This window comes from Euprymna scolopes, chromosome 35, assembly GCF_053919585.1.
Source record: "Euprymna scolopes isolate OS-2025 chromosome 35, ASM5391958v1, whole genome shotgun sequence".
NCBI classification, from domain to species: domain Eukaryota; kingdom Metazoa; phylum Mollusca; class Cephalopoda; order Sepiida; family Sepiolidae; genus Euprymna; species Euprymna scolopes.
The window spans coordinates 26,900,812-26,922,369 of NC_136516.1; the positions used below are offsets into that span (position 1 = coordinate 26,900,812).

The 21,558-nt window shown below is 30.9% G+C and overlaps 1 protein-coding gene across 17 annotated transcripts in view; it reads right to left on the bottom strand.

Moving 5' to 3' along the window:
* The window catches only part of LOC145259755 (bromodomain adjacent to zinc finger domain protein 2B-like), a 401,536-nt gene that overhangs the window by 41,136 nt on the left and 338,842 nt on the right, over positions 1-21,558 (bottom strand). For all 17 annotated transcript variants that reach the window (XM_080117486.1, XM_080117484.1, XM_080117483.1 and 14 more), the window contains 9 exons: positions 15,654-15,716; positions 14,001-14,078; positions 13,402-13,513; positions 12,227-12,369; positions 11,133-11,240; positions 8,555-8,664; positions 6,935-7,009; positions 4,824-5,025; positions 2,077-2,133 (listed from right to left, as the gene is read on the bottom strand). In XM_080117486.1, coding sequence (XP_079973612.1) covers positions 2,077-2,133; positions 4,824-5,025; positions 6,935-7,009; positions 8,555-8,664; positions 11,133-11,240; positions 12,227-12,369; positions 13,402-13,513; positions 14,001-14,078; positions 15,654-15,716 — 948 coding nt within the window. The remainder of the gene's footprint in view (positions 1-2,076; positions 2,134-4,823; positions 5,026-6,934; positions 7,010-8,554; positions 8,665-11,132; positions 11,241-12,226; positions 12,370-13,401; positions 13,514-14,000; positions 14,079-15,653; positions 15,717-21,558) is intronic.

The following is a 21,558-nucleotide window of genomic DNA, read 5'->3' on the forward strand; positions in this document are numbered from 1 at the left end:
AAAAATGAAAATATTAAAAAAAACAAAACGGTTATATTGTACGTATCCGTTATGGACTGAAGATCTCTAAAAAAAAAAACTAGAGCATGGTTAATTAAGGTCTCAAATATTTTGGCAAAAAGTGGGAGGATGCTAATGGGGCGATAATTTAATGGGTCCGTTCTTTCGCCAGAATTCTTGAATACTGGTACCACAGAAGCAGTTTTCCAACAGCCTGGAAAACAAGATTCATTAAGGCATTTGTTGTAGAGTTTGGAGAGAACTGGAGCTACTTCGGCTGAGCACTTTTTTAATAGCACAGCTGGGATGAGATCGGGTTCACATGCATTTTAAGTGTCAAGATTTATGATAGCATGCACCTGAGCACGGGTGATTTTCAGATCATTAGCGTGGCGTCTGTCTGCATAGGAAAGTCAGGTAGGGGTGGTTGAGAGGGTCCAGTGTGGAGTTTGAGGCTAACTGACTGGCAAGCATGTTAGCCTTCTCGGTTGCTGAGCAAACAACCTCGTGATTGTTGGTTAGTGGGGGAATTGTTGATTGCCCACTATTTACTGAACTGTTGTAGATTTTCCAGAAGTCACGAGTTCAAATTTTTTTTGCTTCGTTGCGTTTTTTAGTGGTTTCAGTAAATTCTCTCTTAGCTGTCGCTATTTCTTTCTTAACGTTACTTCTAGCTTCTATATACTTCTGTCTGTTTGAACTGGACTTATGTCGGTTAAATCTGTGGTATGCTTGCTGCCTTTGAGCAATGGCAGTTGTGCAAGTAGAAGTAAACCATTGGAGAGAGTGGGGCTTGCTATAAAATTTCCGCATGGGAACATGTGCTTCAATTGCTGTTTTGAACCATTCAGTGGTCTCATTTGCACACTGTTCAGCATGAAGAAAAAAAATATTTTCCCATGGGGCATCTCTGATAAGATCTCTGATGGCTTCCCAGTCAGTCTTTTTATAATATCTCGTTTTGAGCACTGGCTCTTCAGTTTTGGCTCTAGAGATTAGAGCAATTTCAACCATTATCACTGCATGATCAGCGTTCCTAAGTGGGCTGTCGGTATTTGTTATACAATCATCGGGAACTGTGGTCAGAAACAGATCTAGAAGTGATGCGTGTTGTTCTTGCTGGTCAGGGAAACGGGTTGGAAACGTAACCATTTGTGATAGGGAGTGAGATATAGTGAAGCTATGAGTTGTGCTGCCTGCTGCATCTGTGTAAGTAGAGAATCCAAGGCAGTTTTTGTGGTGAACATTAAAGTCACCAAATACATGTACTTGTGCGCTAGTGATGAGGGAAAGTGCTGTGTCTACGCTGTCAGAGACTTTGTTTATTACGGTGCAGTCCTGGGTCGAGGAAGAGTGGTAGAGAAAATAAAAGTAGCTAATGTTGTGTTGCATGTTTAGTCTAAAGCACATAACGGCTTGATCGTCCGCTTCTAGGTTTGTTTCTCTAGTCAGGGGGAGGATGTTACGAATGTAGACTCCAAGTCTGTGCATATGTCTGTCAGAGTCCTTACGGCAGAATGGGAGATAGCCAGGCATGTTAAAGTAGTTAGAGGGGATGGAGGCGTGTAGGTTAGTCTCACTTAGTGCTAAGATATCCGGGGTATTTGTTAGGAGAAATGCTTCAACATCAGCTACTGAACATTTTATACCACTAGACCGTACACGAATTTCGACACGTATGCATAATATATACCCTCCCTCCCGGATAACATAACATATTTGTTTTCATCTGAAATGCATTGGTTTAAAAGATCACTAATCTACACAAGCATCGAAAACAGAAATTAAATTGAGTTTTATAAAATTTACAAACTTGAATCATAAAATTTAAAAAAATTATTAAAAGTTGAAAAAAAAATTTTTTTTTATTGGTTGTAAAACAGAACTTTTTTTTTTTTATTTTGCCATCAATGATAAAATCCTTTCTTTTTTTTTTTTTTTGTTTATCTAGCAAATTTTAAAAAAATTGACATTATCTTATTATGCAAGCGACAAAAAATATATATAAATTAATTACTACAAAGAAATTTCTTTTAATTGAAACAATAAAATAGAAGAAAAAAAAAAACAACTTACTCGTTGCAATCTTTCAATTTTCTTTTCACATTCTTCTGCGGTGGAGGGATCATCCTCCTAAAATTTAAAAAAAAAAAAATAAAGTTTTTTTTTTTTTTAGTCACAGAAAAAGTTTTTAAATTACAAAAAAATTTTTTTTAATAATTACTATTTCAAATGAAAAAATTTCTTAAAAAAAAAAAATAAAAAAAAAAAATAAATAAAGTTTTTTTTTTTTTAGTCACAGAAAAAGTTTTTAAATTACAAAAAAATTTTTTTTTAATAATTACTATTTCAAATGAAAAAATTTCTTAAAAAAAAAAAAATTAAAAAAAAAAAGTCATTTTTATTGCTAAACACCCAACCACTTTCCAAAATGAAAAAGGAGTTTGGCCAAGATTTTATAATTATTTTTTTTTTTTTAAGAAAAGGAGGGTATTTTTCCTCCAATAATTCAGATATATTCCTACTCCACTCAAGCACTAGGAAAAAAATTAAGAGAAATATTAAACAGTGTGTGTGTGTGTGTATATATATATATATGTGTGTATATATATATGTGTATATATATATATATATATATATATATATATATATATATATATATATATATATAGAGAGAGAGAGAGAGAGAGAGAGAGAAAGACATTTTTTTATAACATGAATAGGCTAGCCAAATTAATCAAGAGTAGGATCTAGATCTAATATCTGTCAGATTTTTTTTGTTCTTGTGATTAAGGGAGGTGGTGTTTGTCCAACACTATTGGAGAGTCATGATTTAATATGCTGTTTTGTTTTTAAATCCCCGAAACAGTGTTTCATGGTAAACAATTGATGATCCTTAAAATTAACATTTAAAATATTGTGAATTCGAGAGAGCAAGTTGATGCATTGATTAAATAGTTTTCTAACGAATGATGAAAAAATATAAAAATTAAATAAATTTTTTTTATATAGTTTTAAAGGTTAAAAAAAACTTCCAAGAATATATATATATATATATATATAAACGTGAATGTGTCTGTGTCTGTGTCTGTACATTTCCCTACGCAATAACTGTCAATTTTAAGTTTACAGACTCGAAATTTGATATACAGGGTACCGAGATTTGGTAAAATCTTTGTGATTGGTTTTCGGACGGAAAGTTGGCTGTTAAGGGGTCAAAAGTTCAACGATTTTACCTTTGAGAACTCTACCAAACTCCTCTGCCAATTTTGGGTCTAAACAATTGAAATTTTAGATATAGGTTCCTTGGACATGGATCTGACTTAATAACTTGACTTGAGCCCAAAACAATAAATGTTAAGGGGTCATAATAGGGGTCAAAGTTTAAAAAATTGCTCACTTTTATATATATATATTTTTTTGCTCAACATACCCCTCCAAAAACTCTGGCAACGCCAGGCTGAAATGCTAGTATATATATATATATATGCTAGTATATATATATATATATATACTCTTTGAATATATATATATATATATATATATATATATATATATATATATATATATATATGTATATATATATATATATATATGTATATATATATATATATATTCAAAGAGTATAAAAACATTGTTGGATACAAGACAAGATAATCTGGAAAATTTTTTTTTAATAATTTTCAATTATAAAATATTGTGATTGCACATTTTTTTTTCTCCTTTCTGAAGATGAAATATACCTTGGAAATTCAAAGAACAACACTACAATACCATCCTAGTTCAACACATTATGCTGGTAAATAAATTATTTATAATTAAAAACTATCGGAAACTTTAAATATTGTTTAGCTTTTCTTGTACCCAAAAGTAATTTTCTACAAGACTGCATTGTTATAGCCTTCAAACAACTCCTTTCACAATACACACAACACTTCAATGCTTCAAGCAAACTACAACATCCTCCTGCTATATATATATATATATACTTTATTGGTTATTTTACCCTTCACCAGACCATCCATTCATGTGAAATCACCTTTTTCCTCACCATATTCCCTTTCCTTCACTATTTGTTACCAAGTAAGATCTATAACTTACTTGTAGTTTCATCAAATACTTTTGCTAGCAAAATCCGATCTCCCATTTTGCTAAATCCTACCCTCTGATGAGAAGGAAAGTATTTCTTCGAAACTCCGCAGATTAAGGACTATCCACTTATTTTGTGCTACCTTTTTAAAATTAAATATGTTTTTAACTCTTTTTCAAAGTGTTTTTTTTAACATGTTTTATTAACTACTTGTTCATATATATATATATATATATATATATATATATATATATATATATATGTAAAAATTTTGAATTAGATTTTGTAAATTAAAAATTTAGAACAAATTAATTATTTAACGAGGAATACAAAGATCTAAAGTTTTAACTATTGATACTGATATTGTTTACAGTATTAAACAATCTTTAATCTGAAATATTTTTTTTTCTTATAAAATTTTATTCCAGGTTAATATTTTTCAGAGATGAAGCAACCAATGAATTTTTAACAAGGTTTATATAAGAGTGCTCAATACCGAAGTAGAGCCGGGCATACTCTTTATTTGTTTTTACATAAGCAGTAATACGTTGCTACACAGCCATGAGCATGTTTCGGTCAGCCAGTTACTAGTAACCTCTTCAGGTGTTATTACTTAGAGTCTATAAATCACAGACACTACAAAGTTGAGAACATTTGAATGGCATTTTACGTAGAGAAGCATACGTAAATATGTTCGGCTTCGACAAAAGATAAAGAAGAAATCACTACTTGCCTCTCCTTCCGATATGACACCAACACTTGTCACAGTCGTGACGTCACTGTCATTGCCACTGTCATCATCATCATCGCTACCCTGCTTGCTTCCAGACACATTTGTCGCATGACTATCCTCATCCAGCAAAGGGGACGAGCCTCCTTGAAGGGAGATTTTAGGAGATGGACGGTTGTATTTTTTGGTTTGAACAATTCTGAGCCTGCAACAAATGAGAGCGACACGATTATTAAACGCGCGGCGAAAGCAGACAACATTTTCACAACCAACAAAATTCAAGAAAAATACTTTTCATAAGAAATTTTCTAAACCAAACATTTTAACAGTCAATAGGTTTTAGAATGAAAACTTTAAATCTATATATAAAAATACAGGGTGGAACGATAAAATGGTCGCCCTAAAGAAAACAACACTACAGCTTTATTTTAGAACTTTTATTGAAAAAAAATCAATTCAGATAACTTGATTATGTAGTAGAGCTGAAATCTATTCAATGTAGCTGCCTTCAGCCTCAATCACCACCTCAAGAATTCTTGTTTGATTGGTGTCTGATGATTATGGATCAAATTCAAGGCAAATCTGAAATATTTTTTTTTTTTTTTACAAGGGTGTCACCACTTATCAAGGCCCAGAGGCCACTCGAGGATAAGGGTTAATAGGTATACATTAGTCATTGTGATTTTAGCATAGTAAACAGTGGGAATTTTGTAACTTGGATTACTTAGGGGGACGATTCAATTAGAACTTGTTCAATTTAAATTCCTAACTTAACATCACAATCGAAATATTGTTGAGAAAAAAAAACATGGCGTATTACCGTCTTAATTTTCCTTCTGCAATCCACTTGTCTCTCCTCAAGCTTGACATCCTGTTGGATTTTTTTGTACCAATAATTATGCATCTCCCTGTATACATTTATTATATTTTTATTCTGGTTCTTATATTCGATTTTCTGTATGTCGTATCTTTTATGATTCTTAGTTTTATTATGGGTTCGTACGAAACTCCCTTTAATTTGAATGGGAGGTCGGTGCTAGCTTCCTGATGATGACGTCACGAGTCCCAGCGCGAAAATCGGCCTCTTTTGTATTCCGGCGGCCTGGAGAGTGGACGTGAATTCATTGCCTGGCACAGATAAGGAATTTCCAGCGCCCTCCTTCAAAGAACTATAACCCGGCAACAGAATACCCGGACACGACGAAGCAAAATTCTGAAGACTTTATTTACGTGGCTACGGTTTGCACATATTTTGAAGGAGTGTAATTTTTTAGACTTTAAATTGAGAAAAGAAAAAGGCACATGTCTGACTGCCATCAATTTGTGAGTACGTTCCTAAAATTTATTGCATATGAGAGAGTGATTAGGAACTACTGTTTGAATTATATTGTATTCGTTCATTGATACGACATTTTCAATATAAGAACCAGCGTTTTTTTTTTTTGCATTATATATTTTTACTTCAACGTTCTTTGTTTTTGTATTTAATGCCTGCAAAGGGAAAAGTTTGCAACCAACTTCATTGTAAATAAAATCTTTCTTCGTTTTGAAACAAGACCTTTATATTCTTTACCCCCCCCCCTTTATTTTTTTGCAGGCTGTTATTTTCGCGTCAAATTTATCTGAAAGAGGACAAATTTCCGACAATTCCTTATGATTATAGTTACATATTGTATAATCATATTTAAATCAGTTTTTTTTCTAACTTAACAGAGTTAAATTACATTTATTTATAAGGAAAATAAGTTAAAATAAAAAAAATATTGTTGACTGTGTATGCCTTAAATAGCAGCAGTGGCTTTTAATATCGGACTTAAGACAGGGTTGCCATGAAATAGGTAAGCAGACAAATTTTTTGAGACCGGAAGTCACAAACTTGATGGACAGTTTAAACGCCCAAGCAAGCTGATCCGAGTCTTATAATTATATAAATAAAAAAAAAATTGGAAGGAAGGTAATATTTGATATGAAACAAAAAATGCATGCCCTCCAACCTTGAATCTGAATGAAAAAAAAAATTTCTAACTATTCACAATCGAAAAAAAAAAAATTTCTAACTTATCACAATTGGAATATTGTTGAAAAAAAAAAAAAAAAAAAAGATGGCGTCTTACCGTCTTAATTTTCCTTCCGCAATCCACTTGTCTCTCCTCAAGTTTGACATTCCTTCAATTGTTTTCTCGATTTCACTGAAAGAAAAAGTTACTCTTTTAGGAAAATCTTACAAATCATAGTTTCAAAAGTAATTCCTTTTGTTCTGAGAATTTTTTTTTTACTCTTTGCTTAAAAAAAATTCAATAATTCAAAAACAATTTCTTTGTGACTTCTTAAAACTGGAAAAACCTTTAATCTGCTGAATAGAAAATTATTTCTTGCTTTAAAATTCTAAAATTCAAAGTAGTTAAAAGCTATCAAATAATTTTATAAGAATTAAAACAATATTACCTTAATAAAAAAAAAAAAAAAAACAGTTTTATAAAAATTTAGTTCAGTCAATAATTCAAATGACCAAATGATACCATGATTGAATTTGACTTTCAGAATACTATTTTTTTTTTAATAATTTTGTTAAAAATTAAAAAAAAAAAAGGAAAGACAGTTAAACAGAAATTAAAAAAAAATGTCCAAGCATAAAAACGCTCTCATTTGCCCCTTATTATATGAGCTCAAAATTTTGAGAAAAGTTAGTTTGATATTTAGTCAGACATATAAGAGATGAACAGGTGCAATCCTAGACAGGTTAATATTTTAAAATATCATATATAGTGTAGAGACGAAAGGCACAGACATATTCAAATGCCTAATTTGTATCAATATAAGTTATAAAAATATATATGGCAATTAAGCTACGCAGAACATTCGTCACGACTTCTCACGAGAATGAAACAAGGAATGTTCTGTGTAGCTTAATTGCCATATATATTTTTATAACTTATTACCTAGCTCTACCTATGTACTGAGTACTGTTGAAGTAAATACTGAAAATTTACGCATAAAATCATATTTTCATATATTAATTTATGTGATAAAATTAATTAGTCACATATATATATATATATATATATATATATATATATAGTAGGCTACTTGTTGGCTCTTAAAGGGTAAGATGAAAAATGTTCAAAATAAAAAGTGATTTTGAGATTATATTGTCTTTTATCGTCTTGAGAAAACATTTAAGTGATGAGTGAAAAAAATAAAACTCACTAAAAACAAGTTTCTACCTCCCCCACTCCTTAATGAGAAAATATTTTTTAAGTAAGGCCTGAAAAAAAAATTGTACGAATCCACAGGAGCACTACTAAAAGCAGTAAATATGGTTATAAATATTATATTTATATATTGTATAATTATTTAAATATAATTATCTGTTTTTTTCTAACTTAACAGAGTTAAATTACATTTATTTATAAGGAAAATAAGTTAAAATACAAAAATTTTGTTGACTTTGTGTATACCTTGAATAGTAGCAGTGGCTTTTAATATCGAACTTAAGACAGGATGGCCATGAAATAGGTAAGCAGACAAATTTTTTGAGATCGGAAGTCACAAACCAGATGGACAGTTTAAATGCCCAAGCAAGCTGATCTGAGTTTTATAATCATATAGATAAAAAAACATTGGGAGGAAGGTAATATTTGATATGAAACAAAAAAATGCATGCCCTCCAATAACCCTATCACCAACCTTAAATCTGAAAAAAAAAAAAAAAAAAAAAAAAAAATGAAACTTACTTTGTAAGAAGCCGACCACAGAGAAGTTCATTGCATAGAAACTCCAACACAGACGATTTTTGTGTTGGATTTAAAGCTTTCAGTGGTTTTTCAGCTAACCAATCACTTATCTAGAAAGAAAAAGAAAAAAAAAGAGAAATTATTTATCATTAACAAGTTTCTTTTTGGAATAAAATTAAAATGCCATAAAATATAAAATTGCCATAAAATATAAAATTGCCATAAAATATAAAATTGCAATAAATATAAGAAGCCATAAAATATAAAATTGCCATAAAATATAAAATTGCCATAAAATATAAAATTGTCATAAAATATAAATATTTTTATAAAATATAAATTTGCCATAAAATATAAAATTGTCATAAAATTGCCATAAAATATAAAATTGTCATAAAATATAAAATTGTCATAAAATATAAAATTGTCATAAAATATAAAATTGTCATAAAATATAAAATTGTCATAAAAATATAAAATTGCCATAAAATATAAAATTGCCATAAAATATAAAATTGCCATAAAATATAAAATTGCCATAAAATATAAAATTGTCATAAAATATAAAATTGCCATAAAATATAAAATTGTCATAAAATATAAAATTGTCATAAAATATAAATATTTTCATAAAATATAAATTTGCCATAAAATATAAAATTGTCATAAAATATAAAATTGTCATAAAATTGCCATAAAATATAAAATTGTCATAAAATATAAAATTGTCATAAAATATAAAATTGTCATAAAATATAAAATTGTCATAAAATATAAAATTGTCATAAAATATAAAATTGTCATAAAATATAAAATTGCCATAAAATATAAAATTGTCATAAAATATAAAATTGCCATAAAATATAAAATTGTCATAAAATATAAAATTGTCATAAAATATAAAATTGTCATAAAATATAAAATTGTCATAAAATATAAAATTGTCATAAAATATAAAATTGCCATAAAATATAAAATTGCCATAAAATATAAAATTGTCATAAAATATAAAATTGCCATAAAATATAAAATTGCCATAAAATATAAAATTGCCATAAAATATAAAATCGCCATAAAATATAAAATTGTCATAAAATATAAAATTGCCATAAAATATAAAATCGCCATAAAATATAAAATTGCCATAAAATATAAAATTGCCATAAAATATAAAATCGCCATAAAATATAAAATTGCCATAAAATATAAAATTGCCATAAAATATAAAATCGCCATAAAATATAAAATTGTCATAAAATATAAAATTGCCATAAAATATAAAATCGCCATAAAATATAAAATTCCCATAAAATATAAAATTCCCATAAAATATAAAATTGCCATAAAATAAATTTTTAAAAGAAAAGTCTAAAAATTTATATAATTTCTCGGAATTTGTTAACAAATGACATCAAATCTACAAGCACAACAAAAGGACATTATTCTCATCTTTATGTTTAATCTTGTTCAGGTATATCTTTTAAACGTAGAACTATTTGCGCATTCATTCTTTTTGCGAACTGCCATCCTTCTCTTCATAGTTGTTGTTTCATCACGTTTCGGCCAACTCATCCTCTGGCCTTTTTCAGGTGATTAACCAGGGGATAGGAATGCCGAGTCTCTTAACTGTATCCCCAGTAATTACTTCCTTCCATAGTTGTTGTTGTCTCAACACGTTTTGGCCAACTAATCCTCTGGCCTGCTTTGGTAGGATTGAAACCACTATCTTCAGACAATACTTGCCTAGAACTGTAGAGACTCCACTGCGCCATGCGGTTAACCACCTGAAGAAGGCCAGAGGATGAGTTGGCCAAAAGTTAATGGAACAAAAACTATGAAGATGAGGATAAGTCATAGCAATTTGCATATTCGTTTTGTTGCTTCACCACGTTTCGGCCAGCTCATCCTCTGGTCTTCTTCAGGTGATTAACTGCGACACGATAGGAATGCTGAGCCTTGTAACTGTATCACAAGTAATTATTGCCTTCCATAATTGTTGTTGTCTCACCCGTTTCAGCCAACTAATTCTCTGGCCTGCTTTGGTCGGATTGAAACGCCTATTTTCAGATAAATGCTCACATGGAATCGTAGAGAATTGATGCCTTTATCCACTGCACCATGGCCACCCCCGCAAAAAGAATGCACAAATTATGAAACCTCATCTCAAATGATTAAAAAACATAAAAAAATAAAAATAATGAAGAATATTTATCGTAAACTCTAGAATCTATATTTCCAACTAAGTTTTGAAAATTCATCCCATGGCACAACGGATAAAGGCATTGATTAATAATCAGTTTTAAGTGACAGTCTTCTGAGGGTTGTGTGTTCAATCCTTATTACAGGCATTAATAACTAATAACATTACTTAACACTTCTGCCTCGTTACAGCTGACACAAAAAGAACAATCTACCCATGGAATTCTGTATAAGTTCATGAGTTCGGCAAAAATTCCCAAGCTTGAAAAGATACCTGACTAACTTTGGAGATTTCATCGATCAAAATGCCATAAAAATAAAAAACAATAAAAATTGTCCAATTTATCGTCATTTCAAAAATACCAAAGCATAAATTTACCTGGCAACTACCACCATTGCGAGCTATTGAGAATATCCGCAAAACTTCAGAGATCACATTTTTATTCAATTCAATGTCAGTGATTTTCTGGCCTAGTTTTGTGACAGCCTAAAAAAAAAAATAAATAAATAAAAATTGATGTATTTTAGTTTTGAAATAAATTTATTTAAAAAATATAAAAGATCTTAAAAAAAAAATTAAAATTTTTAAATAAAATTAAAATATAAAAATAAAAAACTAAATTTTAATAAAAAAACACTTGTACATCAAATGTTACAACAAAATACAAGAAAAATAAAACATTCTTCTAATCATCTATTATGTAGAAAACAGTTGTGTGTATGTTTGTATGTCTAGCTAAAAATAGAAAAATAAACCTACAAAACAAAGACCTACAAAGCATATTCTTGACTGACATTGGCCTGGATAGATGATATCGAAACTTTAAAAAATTATTCTTTGAGGGTCAACTTGGCCAGGATTCGGAGGGGGGGGGGTAGTAGCAGCCATTTTATGTACTAATTTGTAGAAGAAAAAAATGCCAACTCATTCTTCAAAGAATCTAATATATAAAGCAGAGTTGTCCGTGTGTATGTACGATCAGCCAAGAGAGGAATGTTTGGTTGGTTGATTGTTTTTGTTTTACGGCATATCAACCCTTTTTAGGTCATTTAATGCCAAATCCAATGATTTTGAAAAAAAAAGTTTTTAATAGAATATTTGGGGTTTTTTTTCAAGTCAGTTTCTATTTAACTCGTAGTTTGGACCCTAACAGGTACTACCACTCCGGATCAGAGTGGACCTGGGAGCAATGGCAATTAAGGGGTGGCTCCACACTTCCCAAAGCTTGCAAGCTGGGGCTTCACCATCAGATATAGTTTGAAGACTCAAGAGAGGAATGAGATTGGCAGAGAAGAAAGATTTGTTCCAGGCAATGTAGAATAACCCTGCTAGTTATATATGATGTTTAACAAGATGAAACATTCTAGAATTAAAAATGGTCAAATTATTAAAATAATCAGGGGTTGAATAGTCATCTCTTTAAGAGTACAACTTCTGAAGAAAAGTCCAAACAAAGAGTTGAATTCGCTTACTTCTTTTGGATTTGGTACTCCTGGATCACTCAGAGCAATTTTGAGGAGTTTGCTGGTAAAGTTTATATATTTATCTGAATCCTCTCGGGTGTCTCCCATCAAATAGCTTTGTAATTCGTTTAGACTTGGTGTGGCATCTTCAGCTGAAAAAAAAATTTAATTATTTTGTCACTCAATTTTCAAGGATTTTTTTTTTTTTTTTGTGTTTATCTCATCTTACCCCAATCGAAGAAATGTCACAAACATATCAAAGACAAATTTAAAAAACAAATATTAACAAATGTTAACAACAAATGTTAACAAATGTTAACAGCAAATGTTAACAAATATTAACAACAAATGTTAACACATATTAACAACAAATGTTAACAAATATTAACAACAAATGTTAATAACTGTTCATAAAAATAAAATTAAAGTGACACAAACTTTTACCACTGTTAGGTTTTAAGACAAAAAATACTAAAATTGATCATTTTAATGGCAAAACGTCTTGTCCATCATTAATGTCAATGGGCAAGGGACATAACACACAGGCATCATAATAAAAATAGTTTACTAATCAAATTTTTATTTTATAAAACAAAAAATACTGAATGAATTTCCGTAAATTTTAGTGTAAAGTCTTTTTTTCTTTTCTTTTTAATCTAACCAGTAAGTACACAAAGTTTTTTGTGCAATTATATTTTTTTTAATGTTGGGAGTAAAACTGGACAAATGGATTTTTTTCAATCTGTAATAAAATAGTGGTTCTGATCCAGAATTCCCTCATATTAAGAAAAACATCTGTATAATGTGCATACTTGTGATGAAACAAAAAAATATCATATTCCAAAAATCACATAAATTGGTCAAGTAGTTTTATATAAGAAAATCATTTTTAAATGATTAATGTGAATTTGTATGCAAGTTTGAATTATTGAGTTATCTTCCTTCATTTTGTTTTTCTTTTAGATAGCGAACAAGATAGCTGCTCTTATGTTACTTATAAAATTTGATTTTCTTATTTTAAATAAAACCACTTGCTCAGTTTATGTGATTGTTGGAATATGTTTCATCACAGGTATGTACATAAGAGTTTTTTTAAATTTTTTTAATATATAAAAGAAAATTAATATATAAAAGAAAATTTCAATAATTGTGAAACAATGATATGTAAGAAATATGAAACTTACAAATTCCCAAAGCTTTTCCAAAATTGTGCATAAATTCAACAACCATTAATGCATCAGCAAACGCTTTCCCCGCCAAACAAAGTCCATCGATTCGTGGTAAGTCAGGCATTTCCTACAAAACAAAAAAGACACGTGAAAGACAAATTATAATTGGAATAAATGCATAGGCCTGTCTAAAAATGTTGCACAGATTTCAGTAAAGTTATAATCACTAGTGTTTTTTTTTTTTTTGTTGCTTTTTATAGGGAAGTTGTTACTTATCAAGTCTCAGAAATTACTCAAGGATACAGATTAATGCGTGTACAGCGATGGAAATTGGGTAGAAATTGGCTATTTAAGGGGGACGGCTCAACAAAAATTTGTTTACATTGGACTTGAAGACAACCATCTTGTAGTCAACTGGAAAGCAGGCTAGCAGAACAGAGTTCCACAACTGAACAGTCCTAAGAAAGAAGCAGTTAGATAAATTTTTTAACAGTAACAGTAAATTATACAGATTGAGGTGGGGGGGGGTCATTAGTTTATATAATTTTTTTTCAATTTAAAAATCCAAGAATTCTCAATATGGGAATCAAAAAAAAAAAAAAACTATAAATTGCCTTAATATCTTTGATCTCCATATCTTCGATCGGTTTCTTCAGTTCGGCAGCAATTTGTAGCTCGACCCTGCGCTGATTCTAAAAAGAAAAAGGAAACAAAAAAAAAAAAAGGTTGAAAAGAAAAAAGAAAAATTTTGTTGAAACTGTTGCAATGTTTTGGATTATTTTACCTCACAGCTCTATATTTAATATACGAGGGACATTTCAAAAGTAATGCCTCCTATAGTTTTTTTTATTCTGCCCGAATGAATCAGAGGGGATTAGAAATTGCTTTGTTATGATGACTGAACTTATGCATTCATAGCTTGAAAGTTTCATTTCTATGTTGCAGATACTGACCGTGTAAGACTAAGAAAGCAACTCCATGTCATGGGCGTGCATCAGAGGCAAAGATGTGTCATTGAATTCCTGGAAAAATTGCATTGAGAATGGTAGTGACTATGTAGCAAAATAAATTCTAGAACACTTGTTTTAATGATACCAACTCCCCATCTTCGGAGCTCTTCAACTTTTTGAGTAAAAAAAAAAAGAAAAATAGGACGCTTTAAAATCAAATAAAATATCTCTACTATTATACGAGTTATTTTGTGTGCATGAGTTCCTTTCTCATAGGTTGCGAAACAGCTGAGCCTATCTTCTTTTGCAAATTTCACACAAAGTTAATTTATATGTCTGGTAGTGCTCTTGTACTAAATTCAGATTTTTAAAAGTTAAATTTAATTACAGTATTGTTTGAACCAAATTTGGTGTTTGTATTTAGAAATACACAAAAAATATGACGGTTCAAAATAAATTAACAGGAAAACTGATATGTTCATCAGGCAAAAGTATTGGTATTTATTTGCTTCTCGATGAAAGCAAAATGTGACACAAGGTCATTTTTAATGGGGAGAAAGGACCCAACTCCTCAAAAATGGGCACTGTCGAAGTAGGCAGAAATAAAAATTGCCCTAGTCTAGAAGGGTTTCCCCTCCATTTACTAAGGACAAATTAGTATTGAATGTAGTATCAGAACAGATAATACACTGTGATCTTAACCTGACCAAAAATTACAAAAAAATTATCGATTAGAATTTTAATTAAAATTATAAATCAGTTTTATTATATATCTCCAATTTTCCATGAATTAAAATGTATTTTAAATCTTTAAAACATAAGAACGGGGGAGATAAGTCATTAAATGTGTTTTGTGCTAATGGTGTTAAAGATAAATTTAATTAGTATTGCTTGGTTATTAAATTATTAATCGAAACAAAATTCCTGTGAAACTAAAAGATTTTGTTTTTTTTCAACCTCTGCAGTAAGGATTATAAACAAAGAAACTTAAAAATTATGTCGAGGGATTGAGACCAGGATCTTCTGATCTTGAGTTTTATTATTTCGCAACTGAGCTATTTTAGTGACTTCAAGATAGGAAAAAAAAAATCAATAGTATTACAGCAGAAAGCTGTTGCTTTTGTGTAGATAATTACTGGAAAATGTTTGTAGATTAAATCTTTTTTTGGGGGGGGAAAGAAATTGAATCAAAATGCAATTTTTATTATAAAGATCAATGGTAAAAAAAAGAACTAACCAGGATGAAAAACTGATTTCATATTAAGAAAGACTCGAGGGTTGGGCTGGCTTTACTTTATTATATAGGTAAATACTTACCATCCTCCTTTCTTTTTCAATTTGTTTTTCTTTGAGTTTTTCTTCTTTCATTCGTTCACGTTCCTAAGAAAGAAAAAATGTTTTTTTTAAATGCATTCTTTTTTTTTGGGGGGGGGGGGGAATATAAATTTCTGGGGGTTTTTTTGTAATTCTTTTTGATGCCTCAGATTATTCTTTACCTCAAAAGCACGTTTCAGAATACAGACCATTCTATCTTTTAAATAGGATTTTTAAGTTAAATCTTTTATTTATTATTGTTAGATGAAAGTACAGAATAGTTTACTAAGAAAAAAAAAAACGTCCTTGCTGTGTTAGTGATGGGTTTCTAAATAATATTATTTCAACATGATACTTATTCACAAACAAGAAACAAAAAAAAATATAACATTCACAAACAAAAAAAAAAATATATAACATTCACAAACAAAAAAAATATAACATTCACAAACAAAAAAAATATAACATTCACAAACAAGAAACAAAAAAGAAATATAACATTCATAAACAAGAAACAAAAAAAAATAACATTCACAAAAAAAAAAAAAAAAAGACGAGTAATTCTATAATAAGAAAGTAGACATTATCATACAATAAACAAAACAAAATGATTTTATTATTGGAATCCTTTGAGATTAGTAATTTGTATTTTTTAAAATTTATTTGTGGACTGTTATCCTTATCTTCATAGTTGTTGTTTCACGACGTTTCGGCCAACTATTCCTCTGGCATTCTTTAGATGGTTAACCGTGACGGGATAGAAATGCTGAATCTCTTAACTGTATCATCAATAATTACTGCTTTCTATAATTGTTGTCATCTCACCACATTTTGGCCAACTAATCCTTTGATCAACTTTGGGTAGGCTTGAAACCTAAGACGATGCTCATCTGGAACCATAGAGATTAAACGCCTGTAATCCGTCTGCCTGCTTCCCACCGGACTACAACTTGGATGTCTTCAAGTCCAACGTTAACAAATTCCTAATGAACCGCCCCCTTAAGTAAACACTTCATCAAATCTCCACACTAACGTAATGTACTTGCAATAACCCTTATCCCAGAGTGGCTTCCGGGCCTTGATAAGTGGTGATCACTGTAAAAAAAAAAAATCACTGTGCCATGGGTGAGATGACAATTATGGAAGGCAGTAATTACTGAGAATACAGTTAAGGGACTCAGCATTCCTATCCCATTGCTGTTAACCATCTAACAAAGGCCAGAGGAATAGTTGGTTGAAACGTCATAAAACAGATAACGGATAAGGCTAACACAAATAAAAATGAGTTAAGAAAGCATATATTCACAGAAGAGATAATTTATATATGTTTAAAATGAAAGTTTACAGCAATAAGAAATATTAAAATATGAATATTTTTTAGAGTTCTTGCAAAAATAAGGTTTATTAGCTGAGACATTAGAAGAAGTCTGGACCAATTAAGAACCACGAGTTTCAAAGGCCAGGAAAATCATATTCAAAACTTCTTTGCTCAATAAAATAAATTATAATTTATTGAACGTTGTTTTTAAGAGCCAATGTTCTTTTGTTTTTCATATTAGAAGATATTCCGATGATAAGGTTTAACACATTGACAGACGATAATAAGTCAAGGAGTTGTGTGTGTGCCTGTGCGTTCATTAATGTTTGCGTGCATAAGTGAAAGGAAATGCTGCAGAGATGAGCGCCCAGAGTGAGGCTTCAGCGACACTGATCTGCAGACTCAGGTCAACTGGGTTTCACTGGTTTATTGAAAGAAAATCTGACCATTATAAAAATGTCAGGCAGCTCCCAGAAAGACCATTTTAAATAAATTCAGAAAGTTTTCTGATTGGTCCAAAATATAATTGTTTGTTTGTTTTTTTATTTAGGATAGTGTATGCGCATACGATATGTGTACAAACGTGTTTATGCATTTTGATTTTGTATGTCAACATGTTAACATTGATTGCATAAAACCTGGTGAGAGATCAGTTTTGAGGTCAATTTCCGAAAGCTGTTCCATGCATATCAACATGTAAAATGTAAGACATTAAAACAAAAAATGGTAATGCCCAGCATGTTTGACAATGATTAGGTGTCAGGTAAGGAATCATATCATCTCTATATAAATAAAATGAACTCATTTTTTCCCCCGTTTGATTTTGACCTTAATAGGATTAAAAATCAAGATATTTCATGCACAAACGGCAGAACAATATCTGAGGTGTGTTATAGGCTTATTATTTCTCAAATTCCTCGATAATCCTAGATTTCTATACTTTTTCTGCTGAGAAGTCACGGCCAAAATCGGTTAAGATCAATGGAAGTGGTAAAATATTTTCTCTCTTATAAATTCCTCCTCCCCCTGCCACCACTTAACACCGTTTGGGGATCGTTCACAAGGAACAGTTGAGAAGAGAACACCGGTTTGGCTTCGTAGTTCTTTCATGTGAAGTTATTTAAAATCACTAAACTAAGCTGCAGTGCTCTGTGGCGTAGTGGTTAGCGTGCTGGACAATTCACATTATATTTTCACGTTCGCGCCGACCTACCGTAGTCGTTTTTTTTTTTGTTTTTTTTTTTTCCTAAACAACTGGAATGGACTTTTCTTGGTGGCCGAACTGTTAACGTTGCAGATGTTTTTTTTTTTGTTGTTTTTTTTTCACACTTTATTTTCCTACTTTTACTCATGACTCCGGGTTTGATCCTTCTTACTTACCTACCATAACATTTTTTACCCCACCCCACCCCACCGTCCCGGAAACAACGCCGGGTACCCCCGCTAGTTGTCTAATAAAGTCACTTTTTTAAACAGTAAATACACATACATATAGCATTTACATATAGATATGCAAATGTCAGGTGATAAATTTTAAATATTTTTTAACAGCTGGATAATAATGGCAGAAAGATCAGAACGATTGAGTTGCAAACTCTTTGTACATTCTCCTGCTGTTTTGGATCACTATTTATCGACCTTCTGTGTAATCCAGGTCTTAAAAATAGGTTTAGATCTGTGATATCAGAGGAAGATTAAATTTAGATAATATAGGGAGATATGTGAAAAACAGGAGACTTTGATGTTATGGTCACATTGAAAAAAAGAAACACATGGAAGGAAGTGATAAAAATGAACCTACGGAATAAATAAAAACCTGGCCAGAGATCAATTTTGAAGTCAATTTCCGAAATCCGTTCCATGCATACCAGCATGTAAAACAGAAATTAAACCAAATATGATAATTATTTGCTATCAACGTGAGAGTTGTAGGATATGATAAATGAAAAATCAGTTTTAAATGACAATCTTGTGGAAGTTTATGGTTCAATCCTCACCAGAGGTGATAACTAAGAATGACAAGACAAATTAATATTTCTGGCTGACAGAATGAGAACAATCTATCCTCATAAAGAAAGATGGATAAATAAAGACCTGGCAAGAGATATATTAGTTTTGAAGTGGACAGGAGACTTTATTGGTATGATGATGATTATTTGCTATCAACGTGAGAGTTGTACAATATGACACATGAAAAAGTTCATTGAAATTGTTAAAACATATTGTATGTTTTGTGGGCCATTTCTGCTATTTTTGTTTTAAAGTTCCCATACAGTCTGTGTAATCTGAGTCTTAAAGATAGGCTTAGATATGACATCAGAGGAAGATTAAATCTGGATAATATAGAGAAATGTGTGAAGAACAGGAGACTTTGATGGTATAGTCACATTGAAAAAAAAGAAAAACATGGGAGTGATAAAAATGAACCTAAAAAATACATAAAAACCTGGCCAGAGACCAGTTTTGAAGTAAATTTCTGAAAGCCGTTCCATGCATACTAGCATGTAAAACAGAAATGAAACCAAATATGATAATTATTTGCTATCAACGTGAGTTGTACAATATGACACATGAAAAAGTTCATTGAAATTGTTAAAACATATTGTATGTTTTGTGGGCCATTTCTGCTATTTTTGTTTTAAAGTTCCCATATAGTCACCTACATGATAAGTATGTTAAAAAATATTTAAAATTTATCACCTGACATTTGCACATCTATATGTAAATGCTATATGTATGTGTATTTACTGTTTAAAAAAGTGACTTTATTAGACAATGATATGATTCCTTACCCGACACCTAATCATTGTCAACCATGCAATGTCTGACCAATTTAAATGTGGCAACACGACAGCAGAAATTTCACGTTTTTAACTGACTTAACCTCGATTTGATGACATTAGAAATTTAAATATATGAAAGTTTTGAATTGAAAGCCATTTTTAGTTTTAGGAGGAGAAAAAAAATCTTGTTCCAAACAAAATGGCAGTCGTTAATCAGAGAAGCATTGAATTGTAAGAATAAGGTTTTCCATTGGGAAATCCATCTGTACAAGTGTCGGATTGTAAAAGTCTGCAGACGGAGAGCAAATTCCTTGTGTTGTGTTACAAACGGTCACCTCGATATCAAATATTCTCATTTATTTTGTTAGACGTAGGATAAATACTTAATTGCATATTGAAACTGAACGAGAGTCCACTAATTCCTTATCCTTTTAAAACCTAATATTAAAATCAGTCTGAAGGAATGAGAATGTGCAACCACATCCATTTCCTATTTACTTGCCTCCCCATGAGGGCAGAGTTGGACAAAAGATCAAGCTTTGATGTGGGGAGATCTAGCTCCCTTGACAGGGGCGTCTGGACATAGACAGAGATAGAAATTGTCTCAGTTACGAAAGAATTCTCTTCCACTGACCGAGGACAGAAAAAGTGAAGTATAACAACAGAACAGTTATCACACTGTGATCCGGTTCAGAAAGCCAAGGATTCAACCAGCTAGAAATATTTCATCAGTCATGGAAAAGGAAAAAAAAAAAAAACGATTTTGTCAATTCTATTTTTAGATCGAAATGTGAAGCAAAGAAAAAAAAGCAGGAGGTGAACCCCTTCCTTCACCCATTCTGACTAGAGTACAACCTCATCCTTCTGTCACCCTTAAGCGCTATGACACACTTTCAAACATGGAAATGCTGGAGACAAAAATATACCGGCCAAAGGTGAATTGGAACGCTTAGCTATCTGTTTCCCTGAAGCAGAAAATATCCTAATCAACACCGCGGAAAAGTTATTTTCGGAAACCGAAAACGAATGCCGACAGACACGATATGAAAGAAGGGATGATAAAAAAAATTATTAAAAAACTGAATTTATTATTTGAACTTTCTTTCCCCACAAGAGGAAGAAGTTGTGAAAAGAAAAAGGAGAAAAAAAAAAAAAGACAAAAAAAAAAGAAAAAAAAAAGAACCTGGAGTGTAATTTTTGTTTCTCTTTCTGTAAGACTGAAGATTAAATTTTTCCTCATGGTCGCGTGGAGTCCAGTTACCCCGTTAATGCCCTTTTTTTTTTTCTTTTTTTTTTTGCAGGATTTTCGCTCAGTTTACATGTTTAGAAATATCCCAAACCCCATAAATGTTGAATATATTTTTTTTGTTAAATTTTTCTTTCCCTATCTTTAATAAATTTATTTTATATTATTTGGAAGTGTTTGTCTCGTTCTTTCTCGCAATTTTACCGCGTTCGATTCTTGTGTTTATTTTGCATCCCGCTTGTCTCATGTGAACCAATTGCCGTTTCTTGTTTCAACCTTTTTTGTAATAAAAAGGGAATTTGAACCTTACTGCGACCTTGACGAATCATACCCCTATGCAGAAAACTTGTCTGCCTGAAATAAATGTTTGATAAAAAAAAAAACCTTCTCTCCCTCTCCTTTTGGGAGTTTTTAAATCCCCATTTCATTTCTTTTTACCCTCGTTACATGTGCGTCTGCCATATCCCCAAACATGCAGAGGCGAGTGTGACAGTTGGATGTGAAAAAGCAAGTACAGGAATGCTGAAAGATTCAACATTTTTATGGAGCAATTCTGGTTTC